At 41.3% G+C, this 20000-nt stretch overlaps 1 protein-coding gene across 1 annotated transcript in view; it reads right to left on the bottom strand.

Moving 5' to 3' along the window:
- Positions 1 to 3141: 3141 nt before the first annotated feature.
- LOC138003556 (uncharacterized) overlaps positions 3142 to 20000 on the bottom strand; it is a 34534-nt gene continuing 17675 nt past the window's right edge. Inside the window, exons 9-13 of the mRNA XM_068849672.1 lie at positions 15075 to 15202; positions 13909 to 14000; positions 13145 to 13254; positions 10770 to 10842; positions 3142 to 9925 (exon numbers count right to left, since the gene is read on the bottom strand). Coding sequence (XP_068705773.1) covers positions 5754 to 9925; positions 10770 to 10842; positions 13145 to 13254; positions 13909 to 14000; positions 15075 to 15202 — 4575 coding nt within the window. The 3' untranslated portion in view covers positions 3142 to 5753. The remainder of the gene's footprint in view (positions 9926 to 10769; positions 10843 to 13144; positions 13255 to 13908; positions 14001 to 15074; positions 15203 to 20000) is intronic.

Genomic DNA, 20000 nt, shown 5'->3' with positions numbered 1-20000 from the left:
AGAAAGAGTCAATATGTTATCCATGGCAGTCTAAGGCGTCCACATAGTCAACAGAAGATTGACATGAAAAAGACCGAAATAAAAGTCTGAACAAACAAGTTTCCATTAATTATCACCATTTTACCTCTGGATTGTATTCCCAATGAACAAAGCCACCACAGACCAAAGTTCCTGCTGAAATAAATGTGTTGTTTTTCCGCTATGGTTGAAGCGGAAAAAACAACTCTTTTTTTTCTGATAAAATTAAATAGATAACATCACCCCACTTAAGATATTAGAGAGAGAGAGAGAGAGAGAGAGAGAGAGAGAGAGAGAGAGAGAGAGAGAGAGAGAGGTACAAGGTAAAGCGAAGATTTAGGATTTCATTTAAATTAATCGTCGAGGTGGCATATCTTGATAAAGACGCCAGAAAAGGACTATGCCGTTTTAAAATCTCGGCACGGGCACTACAGCACTTCCTCACGGCACGCATCCACATGAACGAAACTGAAACCAGTAACCATGTGTCGCAATGAAAATAAAAGTGTTTGCGATTCGCTTTAAGAGGAAGTTTAATCGATATAGTTCGAGGTAAAGCGATTACAAAGCGAGTTTTCTGCATATTATTCATATGCACTTTATGCAATTACATGTCCAACGGTTCAATAGGCCAAGGGACTCTACGTCGCCTACTCTCGGCGTGTAGTCTGTAGGACCTTTCGCTTCTCATTAACTTCAAGCAGACGTGAAAGTCTAAGCAATTTGCAAACGTCATTATGTTATTAAAGTGAAAGGCTTCACTTGAGGCCAACACCCTAATTGTTGAGCCCATGGCAACACCTCCCCGCACGATAGCCAGATGCTCCCGGCCACCCACTCGGCAAGTTAATACTAAACTGTTCGAGTATTCGTCCATTCGCAACGGATAAGAATGCTGTTGAATGAGTCCGAGTGAAAGTGAAGTGCGATGCTTCTGTTTTTGTGCGTCCGAAGAAATAAACTCTGCTTTTTTCTTGAGAGGCAAGGCTAAGTAGGTGACAACATTATGTCAGCGCTTCGATCAGAACTTCAAGTCAATGGGTTTGCGAGTCATACGTGTACTCTTCATCTCTGCAAAGATGCTTTAGGTAGTTATAAATTGGCACATGTACCGCATGAAGTTCCACAACTGTAAGCCATTTAAAACAGATTGCTTGGTAAACTGGTCATTAAACGACAACTAGGCCAAGGATGATTTGTTTCATTACAATGCACATTGCAGTTACAAGGCAAATCAGTAGTTACTAAGGCGAACTACAACTCGTGTATTCCACACTTACATAATTAAATCAGCAAGATTTTACATACATGCAAAGAAGGTCAACACCAGTTTCGCTTTCTTCGAAAGATCATAGAAGTAGCTCAGTATGCAACTGTAAAATGGCCTATTTGCAATTTTAATTACAGTTATTTAAGCTTATTCACTTTCGAAGCTTTTCAAGTGGCACCATTGTAGCACATGGCAACATTTTATAACGGTCGAACCTCTTATTGCGAACACCCGTCTGTTACACGTTCAGACTAAATTCTAATATTTTCATATAAAAAAGGAGCTCTACGATATCTATCACGAACAGCGCGGGACACTACCTAATTGCCCAAGAGAAAAAAATTAAACTGAACTCGTTTATTGCGTCTCAAAAACGCGCTACTAACCAGGGAGACGCGGATGGTAACCGGAAGTGAGCTCTTTTCCCTATTAAACTGTTTTCACACAACATGTCTGAAATTTCAGCCGTCTCCTCCCTAAGGGAGCCCTAGGGTTTGGGAGGAGACACACACACAACCACATTTACATTGCGAAGTATTTAAGTGGTGTAAAAATCTAGGGTACCCCACTGCCCTGGCACGCGAAATTTTCTTTTCCGGTTGCTGTCCGCGTCTCAACAACGCGCGTGCTTAAGCTCCCTAGTTCAGTTTAAGAAACGACGACGCCAACGCCACAAAACGTTAAAAACGGAACCCTGAATAGTCGTGCTGCACATGCGTCAAGCATTTCAGTTCATTGCTTAAGACTGCTCCACAAAACAACGTGAAAAAAAATGTTTTGACGACAACTTGAGCATTCAACGTTTTCTATCCTGATCGTTTTCAACCGTTCGAACCCAACCAGTTATAGGATAGTTCTCTCGTATAGGCCAACGAGAATAAGACGGAATAATAGCAAATTGTTACCCAATTGTTAGTTATTGTGCAAAAAATGCACGAAAAGAGTACAAATATTCCACGACATTGTACAGTTTTTTACAATTATTCCATGAGCGTGCGTTGGATATGAGGTGGTAAATAGCCAACGAGGCGCATAGCGCCGAGTTGGCTATACTTAGCAGGAGAGTCACAGGAAAGACCCTATTGCGCAACTTCTCCAATTTCCGACAAGAAAAAACTGAAAAAAGGTACACAACTTTTAACTGGATTGCCATATATGGCAACCCAGTAACAAGGTTTGTCGTGCTGAAACTGAAACATCAGACAAACAATTTGATAATTAAGGGGTTCATCAAGGTGGCTACTCATATTGCACAAACATGAATGAGTTGGCCCCAAGGAGCCTTTAATTGATTTGGCTGGCAAAATCAAATTGCAAGAGCTGAAATAAAATTGATAAGTACAATTTACATAAAATGCAAATGCCAATCACACGGGCGAACTTTTCGCGGCAAAAATTGTCTTCCGTTACTTTTGACAACAGTTGACAGCTTTGGCGGCGGGCTTGTGTCTTTTTTCGAAATTTGGAAAAATTGGTCAGCCCCACCCAAGCATACCGGCGTCCGATTTTCTCTTTCCCGATTTTCAAATAGTGGAAAAAGCGCAAATGACGGGTCGCTTTCAGTATGAAAAAAAAGGCGTGTTGAAAGATTTTGTCTCCAGAGTAAACAACTTTTTGCAAAATCGTCTCAAATGCGACCAGGGTCTTGCTAACTGAAGGCTTTACTGAAATAGCTCTTCGGGCAGAATGCGGCCTTCGAAATTTACGCCTGGCGACTCGAAAACTCTTCGAGGTTTGTCAAGATCAGTCAGGTTACTGAAACAACACCCAAAAGATTTGCAACATGAGGAAAAATGTCACCACCTGTTTTCGGAAATTGTTGCGCTCTGTACAAATGTATTTATTTATTCAATTTGTCAGGTACAAATGTTTCATCTGCTAAACAACAACAGAGAATTTACAAAGGAATTTAATACAATTCGCTCGTTACCATGTAGTACTGTAATTTCTAGGCAACATAAGATGGTACCCCTATTGCATAGTAATCAATTTAAGCGCAGGTAAAAGACAAGTGTTGCCGTGTTACACCATAAGAAGTCCTCACTTTCCTATCTGGGTACTCAGCGTTCACGCTAGAGGTTCAGTGGCAGTACATTTCTTGTGTCAATCTCCTTTGTAGTGAGCCAGTCTGGACTAGACGAAGAAATCATGGGTAAAATAGGAAACAGCGAAAGCAACACTGTCCTCGGGTCTCCGATGATTGGGTTTACAACGCCAACGCCTTTCACGCTGGACGAGGCCACTGACCACCTGCGAATTCGAAGCGCAATGCTTAATAACTGAACATACATGCCACCTTAGTCAATCGCTTTTGGGTGAAGTGAAAGTCCATTCGATTATGCTCCATAATAAATCAGTATACATATTCACAACCAATTCTAAACACCAAGTTCAATAAAAAAATGTCATGAATTAAAAAAACACAACTTGAATAAATGTAACAATAGGCCACATCTGGGACCAATGCACAATCAAATGCAACGTATGAAAAATTTTCGCATACATGATCGCGATTCTTCTGAATTTAGTTCCAAGAAAGAAAGCGCAGTAGTAAGTGTCGAGGCTTTGCTGAGTACATAGCTCTTGTTCACGCGCACACCTGGTTATAGACAAAACACTATTCAAGACTTAGTGTTAGAGTCCATTTTTTAAATGGGACAATGTTGAGCAAACGAAGCCTTCTTCGTGCCGGGGTGCAATAATTGAAAGTTCTGCTTCAATAGCAAATTCATGTCGATTGTAACTAAAGGGTTGGTGGAAAGTATCAATTTTGTAATGGAAAAACGTTGCAAGACCGTACGCTTTCTAAGTCCTTCCCTTCCTTAAAATTTATGTTGCCCAATTTTCAGTTCAAGCACCTATCAATGTTAAGCCCCAGGGGACGGAGGGGTCGTGGTCGGGCATGAGGTGGGGATTTTCAATCAAACAATCAACTTTATTTAAAACACGGTAAATGGCTCAGCAAGCTGGTTTTCAGACATGCCGTGTAAGAATTACAAAATATCGGATAAATGCTAAAAATTACAAGATATAAATGTTAAAACAACTAATAAACTAGGAATAACTTTGCGCTAAATATTATATGTCAAGAAAATTTAATAGTAATAATTAGTAACAATCATAATTCACTATATAATTTTGACATTTTCTGAAAAAATTCGTGAAATTCCCCACCCCCGCGACAACATAATTGGCCAAAAGTATCAAAAGCCCCCACCCTGGGGCGAGTAAAGGAGGCTGTAATACCATTTAGACCTTTTTGCAAGAATGCAATGTACTTACCGAAAAACCTTAAATAACAATGACCACAACCAGGTTTTCTGAGCCCGTGAGACTGAGCGCCCCCAGCAAAAAATTGTTTTAACGAAAACCGCTGTTCAGCAACCGGGTTCTGATCATTGCTGTCTAAGGTCTTCCTTATTTACCACTCTGGTTATTTTCCAAGATGGTGGAGTTAACATCGTTCCCAGGGGCTTTTCCTCACTACTTGAGGAGGGAAAAGCTTTGGGTACAAGGTTGACTTCTAAGCCCTCCTCATTATCCAAGATGGTGGCTATGTCAAATTTCCCACCCTGGAGATATTTCGTTCGATCAAAATCCCCCTGGGGTCTGACCTCATAGTCAAGGCCCCGTGGGTACCCCTCCCCCCCTCCCCAGGGCATTGATAGGTGCATAATGCGATTACGTGTTATTAATGATGGCTAAGGTTTTGACAAAACTCTAACTGCAGCAAAGCTCGGCTCTTTGGACAAAATTAATGCAGGTTTTGAAATCGCTTACAAGACCAGAGGCATGCACAGTGAAATCGACTACTGAATATTGGTTTCAAATGCCACAATAGTTGTGGTTACACACACCTTGGGGTTGGGGCCTTCCGGTGGGTAAATGGCTTGGGTTTCGTTCGGCTCAGGTTTTATGTTACCCTTGGGGATGCGGTTACGCAGTAAAAGACTCCCCTCAGGGTAAAAAAATGGGGTATAATTAATATAATTTGGGATCTTCGTGTATTAGCGACGTTCTTCTTTATGATTGGCCCAGCCACCTTAGGGAGCAGATAAACCGTACTTTTCAGTTCAGGAAATGTCATGGGAAGTTTCTTTTTGATGTATGCATGCATATAACCCCAGGGCAGTCTCGGTCTAGGGAAAGCGGTTACACACAAAAACGTCCTTGCCTGTGGGCAAACGCTATTTACCCATGGGTAAAAGGGCTAGTGTAACCACAACTATTGTTGCGCTGAAATCATATTGAAAATCACTTTGTTTAACATAAATTAAGCGGCTTTCTGATTCGCCTTTTAATGATTTGCCAACGCATAACTTTGAAAATAAAACCAGCGAGGAAAACCCTTCACCATTTTATCTCTTGCGCCTCGTCAACGATTGACCGCGGTGAAGACAATTAGGCCGTAAAGCTGTGCCTGTTTAAGGGGACGACATAATGAAAGGCGCAAAGATGCAATTCTTTATCTCGTTCTATTTGATAAACAAGGTAAATGGCAAGAGTCCCCAGGAAAATACCAAAACCGTGGTATTAAAGGAGGTGGCAAAGACAAAAACGGACCACGACGGCATTGGATTGGAACGGAGGTGGGCGTTTCGCAATTGACTAAACCTGGAAAAAACCGTCCAAACGGGTACTGGCCTGCCCTAGGTACTTCTGGTATATGTGGACTCCAGCCAGGATAACGTGCCATTGAAAAATGCGACAATTCTCTCCCTTTGCTATTTACCAGGAGTGAACCATTGCAATAAGGATGCCACCGATGTCTGTTACTAGGTCTTACAAGCCCCCACACTTTCGGCTGGTATCTAACTAAGTGAGGTCTTTGTCCTTCGTGACCTCGATCATGCTTCTGCGCCGTATCCAAAGGGACCAGTGGAGGTGGGGGCGTTAATTTCTTATCATTTCTAAAATTGACAAACATTTCGTTTCTGTGCCGTTTTCTTGCGTTCTCTTCTCTGTCATTTGGAGGCAAATGTGTGGAATGCACCAAAGAGGACGTCGTCTGTTTTTCTCTGGAATTCGTAAGAGAACCCTTCAACAATTCATTCTGCTTTCTTAACTTGTAAAACATTTCGTTCTTGTGCGGTTTACACAACTTTTCTGCATTTTGCACACTGGTGTCCAAATGTGTGGAGAGCCTCAGAGAGGAAGTTGTGTGTTGCGCTCGGGAAATCACAGGAGAATCCGCGAGAGAGCCCTTTCTCTGCTGGGAATGGCCTTCGATTTTTTTGGATGAATGCGTCTCTTTCGACGAAGGTGCGCTTGCAGGCTTTAGGTCTGCACGAGCTTCATCACTATTGCTCACAGACTTTTCACACAAAGATGGTGATTGGGATTCAGAAGGCTCATTCCCTCTTGCCTTTTGGGACCGTTGTGACTTGGATACGTTACCTACTCCTCCAGCGAGCCAGCTGCCCTCTACAACCCTTAAGTCAGCGCTCTCCTGAGTGAATTTCAAAGATGAATTTCTTAATCTAGAAGGGCTGACACTCCCTGAACAAACTACATCTTGTGATACCACTGCCTCTGTGAGTTCTGCAGGCGAATGTGAGCTCAAACAGATGTTCACCGGGGATGTGCTTTGTGATGACACACTTGCGGTCCCATGTTCTATCGTGCCATCATATTCATTTACTTCGTAATTCTTCGTGACAACAGCTTGGGTATCTTTCCCAGCTTTTAAAGTACATAGGTCAGACCTCTCTAAGACATCACAAGAGTTGACTGAGAGGTTACTGTGATCGGCAATCAGTTCAGACCTTCCCTCGTCACCTACATTTACATTTTTTGATGTCCTTGGAAAGTCATCTAAGAATTCCTCTTGCGATATTTCTCGAGAAAAGCTCGTGGAAGAGATTTCAGCACCAACTACCTTCGTATCTACATAGCAGAATTCGGTTGTGTCCAGTTTATCATTTGGACCCTCAACTTCAGAGTGATGTCCTAGCGAGTCATTCTTATGCAGTAGCACTTCCGAAGAAGACACTTCCCCATGTAAATTTCTATCCGAGTATAATTCGCACTGTGACACAACACCACCACCAGATTCGCACTTGTCTAAACCACTCCATTCACTCATATCTGAAGAGCATTCTACTTCAGATGCAAAATCGTCTGAAATCGTAATTGCTTCCGAGTTAATATGAGAAGACAGCACCACCTTTGACATGACATCACGACCTTTTTCTTTACCAACATACTCCTCCCTCCCCCCCTTAGTCCGTATTCCTTCCCTGTTTCCAGCATCGCGATTATTATCACCAGACTCAGCGTTGTACCTGAAAGTGAATGTTTCGACCAACTCTACTGGTGCAGACTCAAAAATTTCTGGTTCCGAGAAATTGGAATTCTCTATTGAAGGTCTTTCTCCCGTTGATCCTTCAGCATTACCTATGTCTGCTGAATCCAGATCATCGCGACATATACCCGGTACACAAGAACTTTTCTTTGTGAGTGAAGTAGCATTTACATCATCAGATTTTGCTGCAAATCCCCAGTCGTCGATCAATGAAATTTCAATTACACCTCCAGCACAAGGCGAAGATTGGTGGGCCGAAACAATGTCGAGTTTTCCCAAAGTCGTACAATTTATAACAGTTGCCTCATCGTCTTCAGCGGGGGAAGGGATACAACTCTGAATGTTCGTAAAATCAATATTCTGAGACATGTTCTTAACAGAGCTTTTCTTTGTAGTTCCAGATGAAGTTGAAGTCCCGTCTGTAACAAGACATGGACTCCTTATCCCTCCGTCAGTATCAAAATCATTACCATCTCGAGTAGCTTTCAAAGCTGCCTGTAGGAGTTTCAAGCGACCAATGCAAACCTTGGGATGGGAATAAGTAGAGGGTGAAACGAGACCACTTGCAAGTGCTTCACAAGCCGTTATACTTTGATGCATCTCAGCGCTTGATGGTTCCGCGGAAACAGGGAAATGTATTCCCTGTTTTAGTACTTCATTGTTACTACACGAGGTGTGCTCCGCACAGAAGGGACCTGTGCTTTGATTCACAGCGTCTAAGACGTACAAATTTGGTTCAGTTTGACATGAGGCTACATCCTGATTACTTAAAATACTCTCTTCTAGCTTATTACAATCACCTTCACCACGGGAGCTACTGTTATCGGGAGCTATGTATTTGTTGCAACACTCACTGTCTTGATTCTCAAAAATAAAATATCTCGGGCGTTTCATATCTCCGCTTGCCACAATGACGCAACCCTCTTCTTCCTCATTTTCGACGACGATCCTCAAATCGTCTTCAGTATCCACATTGACACTCGCACGTAACATGCTTCTTTCCCTACCTTCTCGTTTACCCCCGGAGTTATGTGCAGCATTAGAAATACATGCATTACTCTCGGAATCTAAAGGGACCATGTTTACAGACTCGGGCCTAAGACTCAAAGGAGTTCCATTGGCGAAGAGAGACGGACGCAGTTCCCCAGTTTTCGGAGGCAAGCATTCTGATTTGGACTGAGACGGACAGTTAGCCTGAGCTGATACGTCAGGCTGTTCTTTGCCAGCAGTCAATGACGTTGTCACAACACAATCATACGCACTAGTATTCTGAACCGAACGCGCCTTCTTTCCTGATGAATCTTTGTCTTGAACTTTCTCGGTTTCACTTTCTTCAGTTCCTAACAAATTGTCGCCACTCAGGTTGCCCGAACTTTCTTCAGATGACCCCTGATAACATGTTAATGTAGCCGAAGACTTCCTTGATGTCACCATAGAGCGCTGTACCTCTTCAAGAGTCGAGGCGGGACTCCTTGGAAATACGATTAGTTCCTTTTGAGCAACTGTCGTGGAAGGAAAACCTTGAAAGCAAGGCGTTTCCTGGCCAATACCTTGTTCTAGGGTCACACAAGTTTCCCTCGACATCGAACTTGATGTACTTAGATGAGGATCTTGACACAAAATTGAGTCAAAGCCTTGGAAATCATGCATATTGCAGGTGGGCTGAACCTCAAGGGATTGCAAGCTTCGTGATTGTTGGATCTCCGATTCAAAGTGTCCCAATTCACGCTTCTGTAAATACGGAGACGATTTCTCAAAAAACGTGGTATTATTAGAAGACCCATTCACGTTTAAATTCGCATTATTATTTGAATCACAACTTAATCTTTTGCAGTGCAATTCCTCAACAGTTGTTATAGAATCCAAGCTACTTGGCAACTTTTCAGCTGATTTTCGATCTTCAATATGGGCACGGCCTTTGTCACTCCTGGCGATGGTATTCGCTCTCCACATTTCAGCAGTCTCTTCCTTGGAAACGAGTCGTTCACCAGAGCTCATGCTTCTGCAAACCCCCCTCCCACCATCTGATGCATCTTGCGGCTTTGAAGGCCTGTACGAGAAAGAAAGCGATCTTTTCAACATTTTCCGGGAGCTCTTATGTTTGTCACTTAATTTTGGTGATGTTTCTGGTGACGACACGACAATCTTGGCTGAGTGTCGCGTATCCATATCCAAAGAGGACTGTCTCAAAGCTTGCGAATCCAAGGAAGATGCACAAGGGTCACAAGGTTGGTTAGGTAGTCTGCTGTAACCAAAAGTTTGGATGAATGGACTCGGCTGGCGACGACACACAATACAGAAAACCCTAGCGGGTGTCTCCGTTTCGCATAATCCTACAAGAAAACAAGTTTATCTATCAATCCTTGTAGGCAAAGATTTTAAGGAAGATGATTACAGGGTTTGATTTCGTTGAGACCATTTTGAGAAACCCGAGACTACACCTAGCATCGTTATAAGTAACGTATAAGGGTCTGCACCGTTCATACAGAAAACCCAGATATCCTCGAGGGAAATTCTAGGGCGCGCACCATTTCATTTTCATTTGAAATGGTGAAAAAGTTATGATCCCTAAATGAAAACCAACTTTCTGTTATTCTTGGGCTTTCCATACAAATACATGATGTATCAATTCGCTTAAAATTTCCATCTGGAAGTTTCGTCCAAACGGAACGCTAAGGCACCATTCTACGAACAATTGTCCATGTTGCAAGGTGGGATATCGATCTCCTCACTTAAATCAAGCAATTGACTGATGAAGTGTCTTCCGCCGCCCTCAACAAGTTTGCTTTTTTGTTTAAACCTGTTCCCGATGGCAGCCACGTTTCTTTATCGTTTACAGTGTTTTCTATCGAAGATTTAAAAAAACCTTTCGTCGGGATTGAGTGAAATAAGTTGCTGGATGGTTCGCATTAGTGTACCGGGTGTGTTATTTGAGGCCCTTCCTAAGTTATAAAGGTGTTTCTAGTAAGGTTTGATGATGCATTTGACTTAGATAATAGTGTAACATGACCGACTTCTGGATGAATATGAAAGATAGGACGACACGGTGCGGGAAAAACATGCTCGGAAATAAAATACACCGAACAGAGCCCCGCCAACTGCTGGCAGACCATTACCCAAAATCTGTCGGCAAAGACCTCAAGATAATGACAAAAGGTTGTATGGTTGTACACTTACCAAGGCGCACGGCCTCTTTACATGAGAGAACAAGGAACATAGTAATCATCTTGTCAGCACAAAATACACCAGCCTACGATCAATGAATAACCATCACTGATATTGCTTTGAGTCAGTTCGCTCAACTTGCAAGGGTCGTCCTACACCTTAATTGCATATGTAGGGGGTGTATTACTTAAATTTGATAACGAAATTGCGAAAGACGCGAGCCCGAAATAGATATCTTAGTGCGCGGTGCCCAACAAAGGGCTGTAGGGCTACAGTGTCTGACAAATATCATTCCATGCATAATCAACTGGCCAAGTTACAAATTTAAACAGCAGTAAAGACCATCTCACGAGAGATGTCGTTATTTACAAAATGCAACTTCTTTGAACTAACTATGAGAAAATATAAGATACAATAGTAAAAAAAGGCGACCAATGCAAACAGCAAGCTGCTGTTGTCATATCCCCGCCCCCCTCCCCCCCAAAAAGCAAAAAAACATTGTCAATTACTTTCGCTTAGTTCTGTATTTTTGCAGCCTCAATATTAGGTCGTGTGCTATTGGGATCAACCATTTAAGGTCGCTTGGGTTTTTTCGTGTTTTATTGGGGAAAACCCGTCTTCGGTTGGTTTGGTTGATCAAATTTCTTTTTCACCGGCATCAAACTAGGCTTAAATGATTGTTTTCACATCGGCCCCTAAGTTTCCAGATTTGGTGGCCAGCTCAAGTATCATAGTCACCAAAACATTTCGGCCCTTTGGGCCTTATACTTTTCAACAAAAGAGAGGCTACCATAAACCGAGAAAATAATATCGTCCAAGTTTCAACTAAAGGTGCTCAAAAACGGCCGAAACGTCGCCTGTTGAGCTTTATATTCGCTGGTTTACGAATTTAAAAATCTTGCAAACACAATTCCTCATAAACAACAATTTCTTTTCTTTCAAATTCTTTCTGAGGGCCCGTCCACACTAATGCGTTTTCGAAAACCTCTGGCTCCATGAAAACGGATAAAAAGATCTGCGTCCACACTAGCGTTTTCACACCGTATTTGGTCGTCCATTGGAGACTGAAAACGGAGATCTAAGGCTACTGCGTTCTTGTTACCAGGCTTTGTTTACATCTTGGCGCGCGGGAAACTGTGAATGAGATTATGGCGTCACGCGTAATCGAAAACCTACGTTTTCGCCGTCCACACTAGAACTATAGACCTCCGTGTTCGTGGACCTCCGTTTTCGATCGTTTCAGTGTGGACGGTTATATATATTTAACAATTAGACCCGTAGCCCGCAAGGGCTACGGGTCAATAGCCCATTCGGCTTCGCCTCATGGGCTATTGACCCGTGGCCCTTGAGGGCGAAGGGTCTAATTGTTTTAGTATCACCCAACTAGTTGGACAGAAAAGGCAATAACAAAGTTAGCGGATGCAAGTTGAAGAAATATTTATTTGGCCGGGATAAAAGGAAAGACAGCGTTACGCTTTTCGATACTCGAGGACTATTACTAATAGTCATCTAGTAGCGTAGCCAATCAAAATGCAGGATTTGCTCTAGTCCACTAGTTGGGTGATACTAAATATATATAAACGGAGGTTTTCGAAAACGCAGTGTGGACGGGGGCTGAGAATTACTGTTGTCAATGGAAAAAGTGCTACGGTACACCCGTAAGCTGGAAACCAATTATAGTACCGAGTAAATACAAGGCATACCGGTGTACATGCAAGTACATAGACCGCGGTCATTGCATTTTATAACTTGTTTACGGATTTGTAAACCCTTTCTCTGTATTCAAAATCTATTATGTACACTTTTCAAATAAAATTAAGATAAAAAAAACCTTGTATGTCACTTCTGGAATGAGGTTAATTTAAGATGTAGATTTCAGTTTCAGTTTACGTTTTCTTATAAACATCGTTTTCCAGAGGCAACATGAATTATAGCCCGCTATTGGAAATTCATTGCACTCATTCGATGAACAAAAAAATTAAATGATAATGATAATGATAATGATAATGATAATGATAATGATAATGATAATGATAATAATGATGATGATGGTGATGATGATGAGGATAATAATATCTTACCCGCCTGGCTGACGACTAAGTGTGAAAAGTTAGTCGCCAGGCAGTCCAGTCACATTAGCGACCTCAGCGGTCGCAACGGCGAGATTTGATTCAACCGAAAATGGTTGGAAAAGTATTCTATTAATAAAACCTCAACCGCTTCAACCTAAACCGATTGCGATTGAAGCAGTTGTTTCCAATAGGTTCTTTTTTAGATTAAATAGGTTTCATTGAGCTCAGGCCGACAAAAGATGAAAAACTTCAGCCCCACGTTTGCCCTGTATACAAAGCATACTTTCACTAATGATATCAGTGAATAAAACTCACAGATTTTGCTCTGGTGGTGAGGTCTTTGGTGAAGCTAGTGAAGGTTTCAGTGGGTTGATCTTGAGCTACTTTCATGTTACAAACACTTAACGCGTGATTTCGATAAAGCACTGTACAAAAAGAAAGTAACCACGATGAGATCCAGTCTCACCCAATGGAAGAAAATGGAAGACAGAACCAGAACACTATACGTGCGTCAGTCAGCATCTTAAACATACTATTGCAATTTTATAATTATTAACTTCTCGGAAAGGCCAAATCTGAGGTTCTGTGAAAGATGTACTAAAAGCAGATTATGCATTTTTCGCGCTAACGTTAACTCTCTTGAGTCTTTCACCACTTTTATGACAATTAAGTTCCTGGACGGTTACTACGTAATCATTACGCTTCAGGGACGATTTAGAATAATTGTTTAGTGTCGGACAACAATAGCCTAAAGTTGAATTATCAAATATTGTCCGCGTAGCCGTTGCCGCTCCCGTTGCATAAGCTGCTTACTCGGATCGGATAGGTCTCCCATTTCTCTGCAGTTTTCATTTAAAACGTGACGTCCCGTTGGAGGAGCGAACTAAGTGGGAGGATTGAAAGATTCTTGCAAGAAAACTAAAATTCCTTTTTATGTTGTTTCCCTTTTGTTTCAGTGCATGAAACAGAATGGGTAATGGCCTCGTGAGTACAAACACTCTATTGGAAGCTACAACCCAACCTAATCTTTTCAAATGCAGGCAAAGGAAACAGTTGCCTCAGATGCGAAGAGTACTCACAAGGGTATTTCCAGGCACTTCTAAGGTCACCTGGCATCATCAGAGCCAGCTGTTTAAGTGGAATCTTTTTAGAAACGTCCAAATACGACCTCCTGAAACAAGACAAAATACTTTGAGACATTACAACAAACAAAAGATTACCTCCGGAACTTACCTACACTCTTTGAAACTTCTTTTGCATTTTCTAAAACAGTAATAACATCTACTCGAGTAAAAATATTAGCAAACAGTTTTGATTGACTCCCTCGTCTCAACTATTTTGCACGGACTTTTGACACAAAGAACCAGTTCCTACCGTATAATTTGATACTGGGTATGCTGCAGCCGTTGCTGCTCCTCGAAAATGTATCGGACCTAGAATCGGTGACGTCTCTTGACACTTCCTCTCTGCCTTCTTCGCAACAACTCCAACGTAAGAACGAAGTCTGCATTTATTTTTGCGTCCTTTTCTTCCGATGTCACAAGATAAAGTTGCGTAAATCAATCACGCATATGCAAAACAGGATCGCAAACACAAAAGCCGAAAGTGACGGTGTTTGCTATCGAGCCAACGCAAACTGTTTGCGTCTGTTTGCGACGTTGTTACGTGTATATGGAAATAACGTAACGTCACGTACTTGTTTAGAATTTGAATCCAAATATAGTTTATTTCAAATAAAAAAAAAGAAAGAAATAACATGGAGTGACTTATCTCGTTTACTAGGAATGGTGAATCTCAAATAAAAAGAGAGAAAACTTGCTCCGAAAACCATTCAAGCATAAAACGAACGGATTGCTGTTTGAAACTAGCAGTTTAGTTTTAAGCAGGGTTTTTTTTTAAATTTACTTTATTCTCCGTTTTCCCGTACTCCAGTGCATTTGTCAGTTGTAAAGTTCCGTGAAAATTGGCCTCAAGGCCAAGAAACTTTGCCTCCGTGAGAAAATACAGAGGCCGTACATTTCAGCATATTTGCGCCACTGTTGCCAGGATGGATATGAAAATATGAGAATATTTACTAAAAGCGCGAGTTGTGTTTGCAAATGTGGAATTTTTTCGTGAAATTCACTTTACTCAAAACGCGGAATACGCATTCGTCGAAAACAACTTATGCACACTACTCCTGTGTTTGGCACTCAGGGTATCTGAGTTTTCAGAATATTAAATAATCCTTATGCCAGGCGCTCACCGAAAGTTGAATCCAAGCTTATGTCCAGCGAACAATGACACACGACCAAGACTCTTGTTACCACTAGTTACCAAGCCTCTCCACACAAGAATACCATCTTCGTCACTGAACGTTGGGGATTTGAGTTCCTGTGTGAGTGAGAATTAAACAGGATAAGTCCATTTTAACCTCCACTTCAAAACACGCCCATTAGTGCAATTTTTTTTAAAGGTACGTAAATTAGAATATTGCTAAACAATTATTAGTAAAGTGGAGGTGGCTACTGGTGGATATTTACCAAGCCACGAAGCTTTAAGGTAAATATCCACCATTCGTATCACCTAACTAGCGGACTTACGCAAATCCTGCATTTCAATTGGCTACGCTACTAGAGGACTATTAGTAACAGTTCTCCAGTAGCGAAAAGCGTGATGCTTTCTTCCGTTTTATTCCCAAATAAACATTTCTTCAACAAGCCTTTGCTAACTTTATTATTGCCTTTTCTGTCCAACTAGTTGGGTGATACTAAAACAATTGGGCTATTGACCAGTAGCTCGCAAGGGCTACGGGTCTACATTGTTAACTAGCCACCGACACTGAGATGAATAATTGTTTTTGCATATACTAAAACAGGGCCACGAACAAGGGCCACAGGTCAATAGCCCATTCGCCACGGGTCAATAGCCCATTCGCCACAGGTCAATAGCCCATTCGCCACGGGTCAATAGCCCATTCGCCACGGGTCAATAGCCCATTCGCCACGGGTCAATAGCCCATTCGCCACAGGTCAATAGCCCATTCGCCACAGGTCAATAGCCCATTCGCCACGGGTCAATAGCCCATTCGGCTTCGCCTCATGGGCTATTGACCCGTAGCCCTTGCGGGCTACGGGTCTAATTGTTAACTAGCCACCGACACTGAGATGAATAATTGTTTTTGCATATACTAAAACAGTGAGATAACATAGCCCATTTCCTCCTGCAACGATTACACAATTTTCGGAAGCAAATCCCGCGCGAGTTGCTCTGAGGTGAATAGCAAAGGATTCGGAGTTTGAGTAGCCAATCAGAGCGCGCGTTCATCGCTATCCACTGTTTTTGGTATACACTAAATACTGTTGGCCACTTTGAGGTTGCGCGGGAGACAGGGTCGAGAGCCTTGTTAAATTGCATTTTGGGACTGTTTTGGTAAACGCATTTCAATAATTGCGTACGTGGAGGAAGAAATCACGTTGCGAGAAAAGAGATATACCATGAGCTGAGCTTCCTAAACCACCATAACATTGTACAACGATGACTCGCTTGCCAAGGTGCAAAAATTGTCCGGAAAAAGAAAGGATTTGACCTAAAGGTCACTGAGACCGTGGTTCATACGACGTTTACCTACTAACAACTTAAGTTATAAAGATTTAACCAGAGGTTGATTGTTATCGTACAAGAATAATAAGAACGTCCTGTTGGTTTGCAGAGTGAATGACTGCACAAACAGTGGCTCGCCCCCGAAACAGTCCCACAGTGCAATTCAATAGGACTCTCGACCCTGTCTACCAAGCAACCTCAAAGTTGCCAATTAGTTACCATTAGAATTACGGCCGATTTATCCTATGGCATAAATAACATCAACATCTTAAACTGAATAGAACGAGATATGAGACCACTCTCCCTAAAAAATCGATAAAGTCATGTTGAATCCGCGCGCAAAGCGATTCCCGCCATTTTTCCACCACTGAATTTAGCAGCAGGGGTGTCTTAAATTTGTCATGAGAGATGTCCAAGCTTGTGGTTTGGCTCGGTTATTCGTTTTGCTTTTCTTTTCTTTGTGTGTGTGCATACTTATTTTCAATTAATAAGATCAACCAGCTTTTCAACCAATATCAAACGTAGAGGTTACAAAGGACGTTACGAAAGATGTCGTAGTTTCGGAGGTAGAGCTGACAACCGTTATTTCGAACTCGGTTGCTCCGAATTCCCCACTTATTCGCTGAACTAATTCTTGTTTCCTACGGACTTGATTCTTCCCTTTCATTTCAAAATGTGATTAAAAGATGGTTGACAAATTCTAAGACTAATATATATACAGTAAACACCCGCATATATAAGAACACTTTTTTCAGGTTTAAGGCTGTTCGTGTTCTTATTTGAGGGATGCGTAGTGGCAAATCAGCCTGAAAGTGTTCTTAAAGTGTTCTTAAGATTGGTTTCAGAAATACTTCAAATTATATATTACTAGAGGTTTAATTAACATACAATGCTGTTTTGTAATAGATTTTATCGTTTGTAATGGTCCCAAACACCATAGTACTTTGATATAAGTTACTGTACTGTATAGTTTCCTAATCCTAATACTCTTTCCCTTTGTATTAAGAACATGTTTTATTTATCAGGCTGAATTTGTTACTGGGTTACCGTATGGCAATCCCAGTCGGAAAATGGGTAGGTTTTTCCGTTTTATTTTTATTTTCCGTGTCGGTAAAAGTCTTGCCTGTCACTCCCCTGGTAAGTGGTGTCTTTGTGCATAGAGCCTTCTGCGCGTATTTTCTTAGGATCGAGAAGGTAGTGGAAATGCGTAGATTTCTCTGGTGGACACAGGAGAATCATTAACTTAGCCTGCAATGGCGTCAAAAGTCGTGTAACGCGAATGGCGTTTTAGGGGATCCTTAAACAAAATATTCCCTTATGGAGCTCAATAATGGTAAGTCAGTTGGATAAACTAGGCAGGCGGTGAAAAACCAACACCAGGAATCTCAAAAGCGACGAGTAATGGACTTCGACAACAATCTATCGCCCGTCGAGCCGAAATCAAAGTGAGCTGTATTTCTAAAATAATATTTAACCAAGTGTGCTGTTATGTAGAACACTGAAACCAAATGGAAAATTCTCTGGTAACTTATGGGTTCAACAAAGACAGAACGATTAAACGAATCGAACACCTTACGTGGATCTGTGATCAACTCTGCAAGAGTCTTCAGGTAAAAAAAATAATTGGAAATGTAACAGCCAAGAATTATTTGAAAGAAAGCTTGTCGTGTATTTTGTGCGTCATTATTCAAGGAAAAGGTTCTTCATGGAAACAGTTTGATCCTGAAATTTAATTTGCTACAATATTGCGCATATTTGACACGATTGAGTTTCTTCTCTTCACGCGCGTAATGAAATAGAAGGGATTTTGCCTCTATGAATTCATCATGTTTTATGGTATGCGAGCTCAACTGGATAGCTTTTATGGCAATAGCAAAGCATTTTCTTGTACAAATTAGGTTAGCGTCTTTCTGGTGTGTTAACTTAATTAAATCGTGAATTTGTATTTGCCGTCTGCCGCGTAACCTTGATTTCCACTCTCAAAATTACCTCCAGAACCTACTTTTTGCGTAGAATAAGCTTTTAGAATAATGTTCTTGTTTTGCATAAAGCAAGCTAGCAAAATATGTACCTTGCTGAGTTCGCATTTGTTAGCGTTAATAGTATTTTCGGTCCGATGCTTCTGTTTTATGAGGGGTATATTGTTTTAGTCTCCCATCCAAACACTAACCCCGCTGGATAGGGGTTAACTTCAGTGAACTTTGGTATTACAAAGCTGTCAGATGCTCAGAGGGCACGCTTAAACTTGTGGTGAAAAGAAGTTGTGAGGGAACTTGAAAATTATCAACATGTCAGCCCAGAAGCCACTGTTTCTCGCTTCTCTTTTATTTGTTATCCTTCAGAGACTGCAATGCTGTAGTTCAATACCACACAATTCAGTGCCTTCTAATTTTCCGTAACACGTACCACAGGCAACCCAGTGTTTGCTTCACGGAAGCATCTCGTTCTTATTTATTTGGTGCTTTATTGGCCAAATTTCAGCCTGATGTTCTTAATCCACTTGTTCTTATATGTGGGTGTTTACTGTAATACATGGCTAGTGTAATACCAAGACTACTAATCCTAAGGTTAATAATACATGGCCAGTATAGTAAGGAATACGACTATCTAGTATAAACATACACCAACCGTGATAAAAACGTAGACCACTAGAGCGTTACTTATACGAAGGAACATAGCACGGCCTGACCCAATTACTTTTTAATACATTCCTTAAGGTGGCTCTATATGGTTATTCGGTATTCACTTGGCGCGTGGTAGTATCCACAATCAATGGGAATTTTCGCATTGCTCTTAAGGACGATCGAAACACTTTCTTCTTTTTTCAACAAATAAAAATATTCTGTCCTTAGATACAGTTAGGGTAATTATATCAAGACGAAATTTGGCCAAGGTATCTCACATTATACAGTATTTTCCTCCAAAATAACGTTACCATAGACCGATTGCATAACTGGCGGCCAAAACTGTATTCTTTTGTTTTTGTGCTAATTAGACTCACTAGCCTCGCTCTCGAAAGACATTTCTATTGTATTTTGCCCATGCAAACGAGGCTAGTAAGTCTAATTAGCACATAAAATAATACGTTTTTGGCGGCCATTTATGCAATCAGTCTATGGCAACGATATTAGGCATTTCTTTGAGCAGTATTTTCCTCTGTTCAGTATTTTCCTCCAAAATAACGTTACCAAAGACCGATTGCATAAATGGCGGCCAAAAACTGTATTATTTTGTTTTTGTGCTAATTAGACTCACTAGCCTCGATCTCGAAAGACATTTCTATTGTATTTTGCCCATGCAAACGAGGCTAGTGAGTCTAATTAGCACATAAACAAAATAATACGTTTCGGCGGCCATTTATGCAATCAGTCTATGGCAACGATATTAGGCATTTCTTTGAGCCTTAAAATCAACATATGATATGTTGCCTTTTTTAAACAAACGGGACGGTGAAAACTTCCCATCCAGCGTTACCAGATAATGTTAGAAATACTCTCTAAAATATTTAAAATTCAACAAAATCTGTAGGCCAGTTTTTCGGAAAAATCAGTTTTTTTTAAATGTCTCTCTAACAGAATTTTTTCAAATT

The sequence above is a fragment of the Montipora foliosa genome, chromosome 5 (assembly GCF_036669935.1).
Source record: "Montipora foliosa isolate CH-2021 chromosome 5, ASM3666993v2, whole genome shotgun sequence".
In the NCBI taxonomy this organism is placed as follows: domain Eukaryota; kingdom Metazoa; phylum Cnidaria; class Anthozoa; order Scleractinia; family Acroporidae; genus Montipora; species Montipora foliosa.
This window is presented reverse-complemented; position numbering and strand designations above follow the sequence as displayed.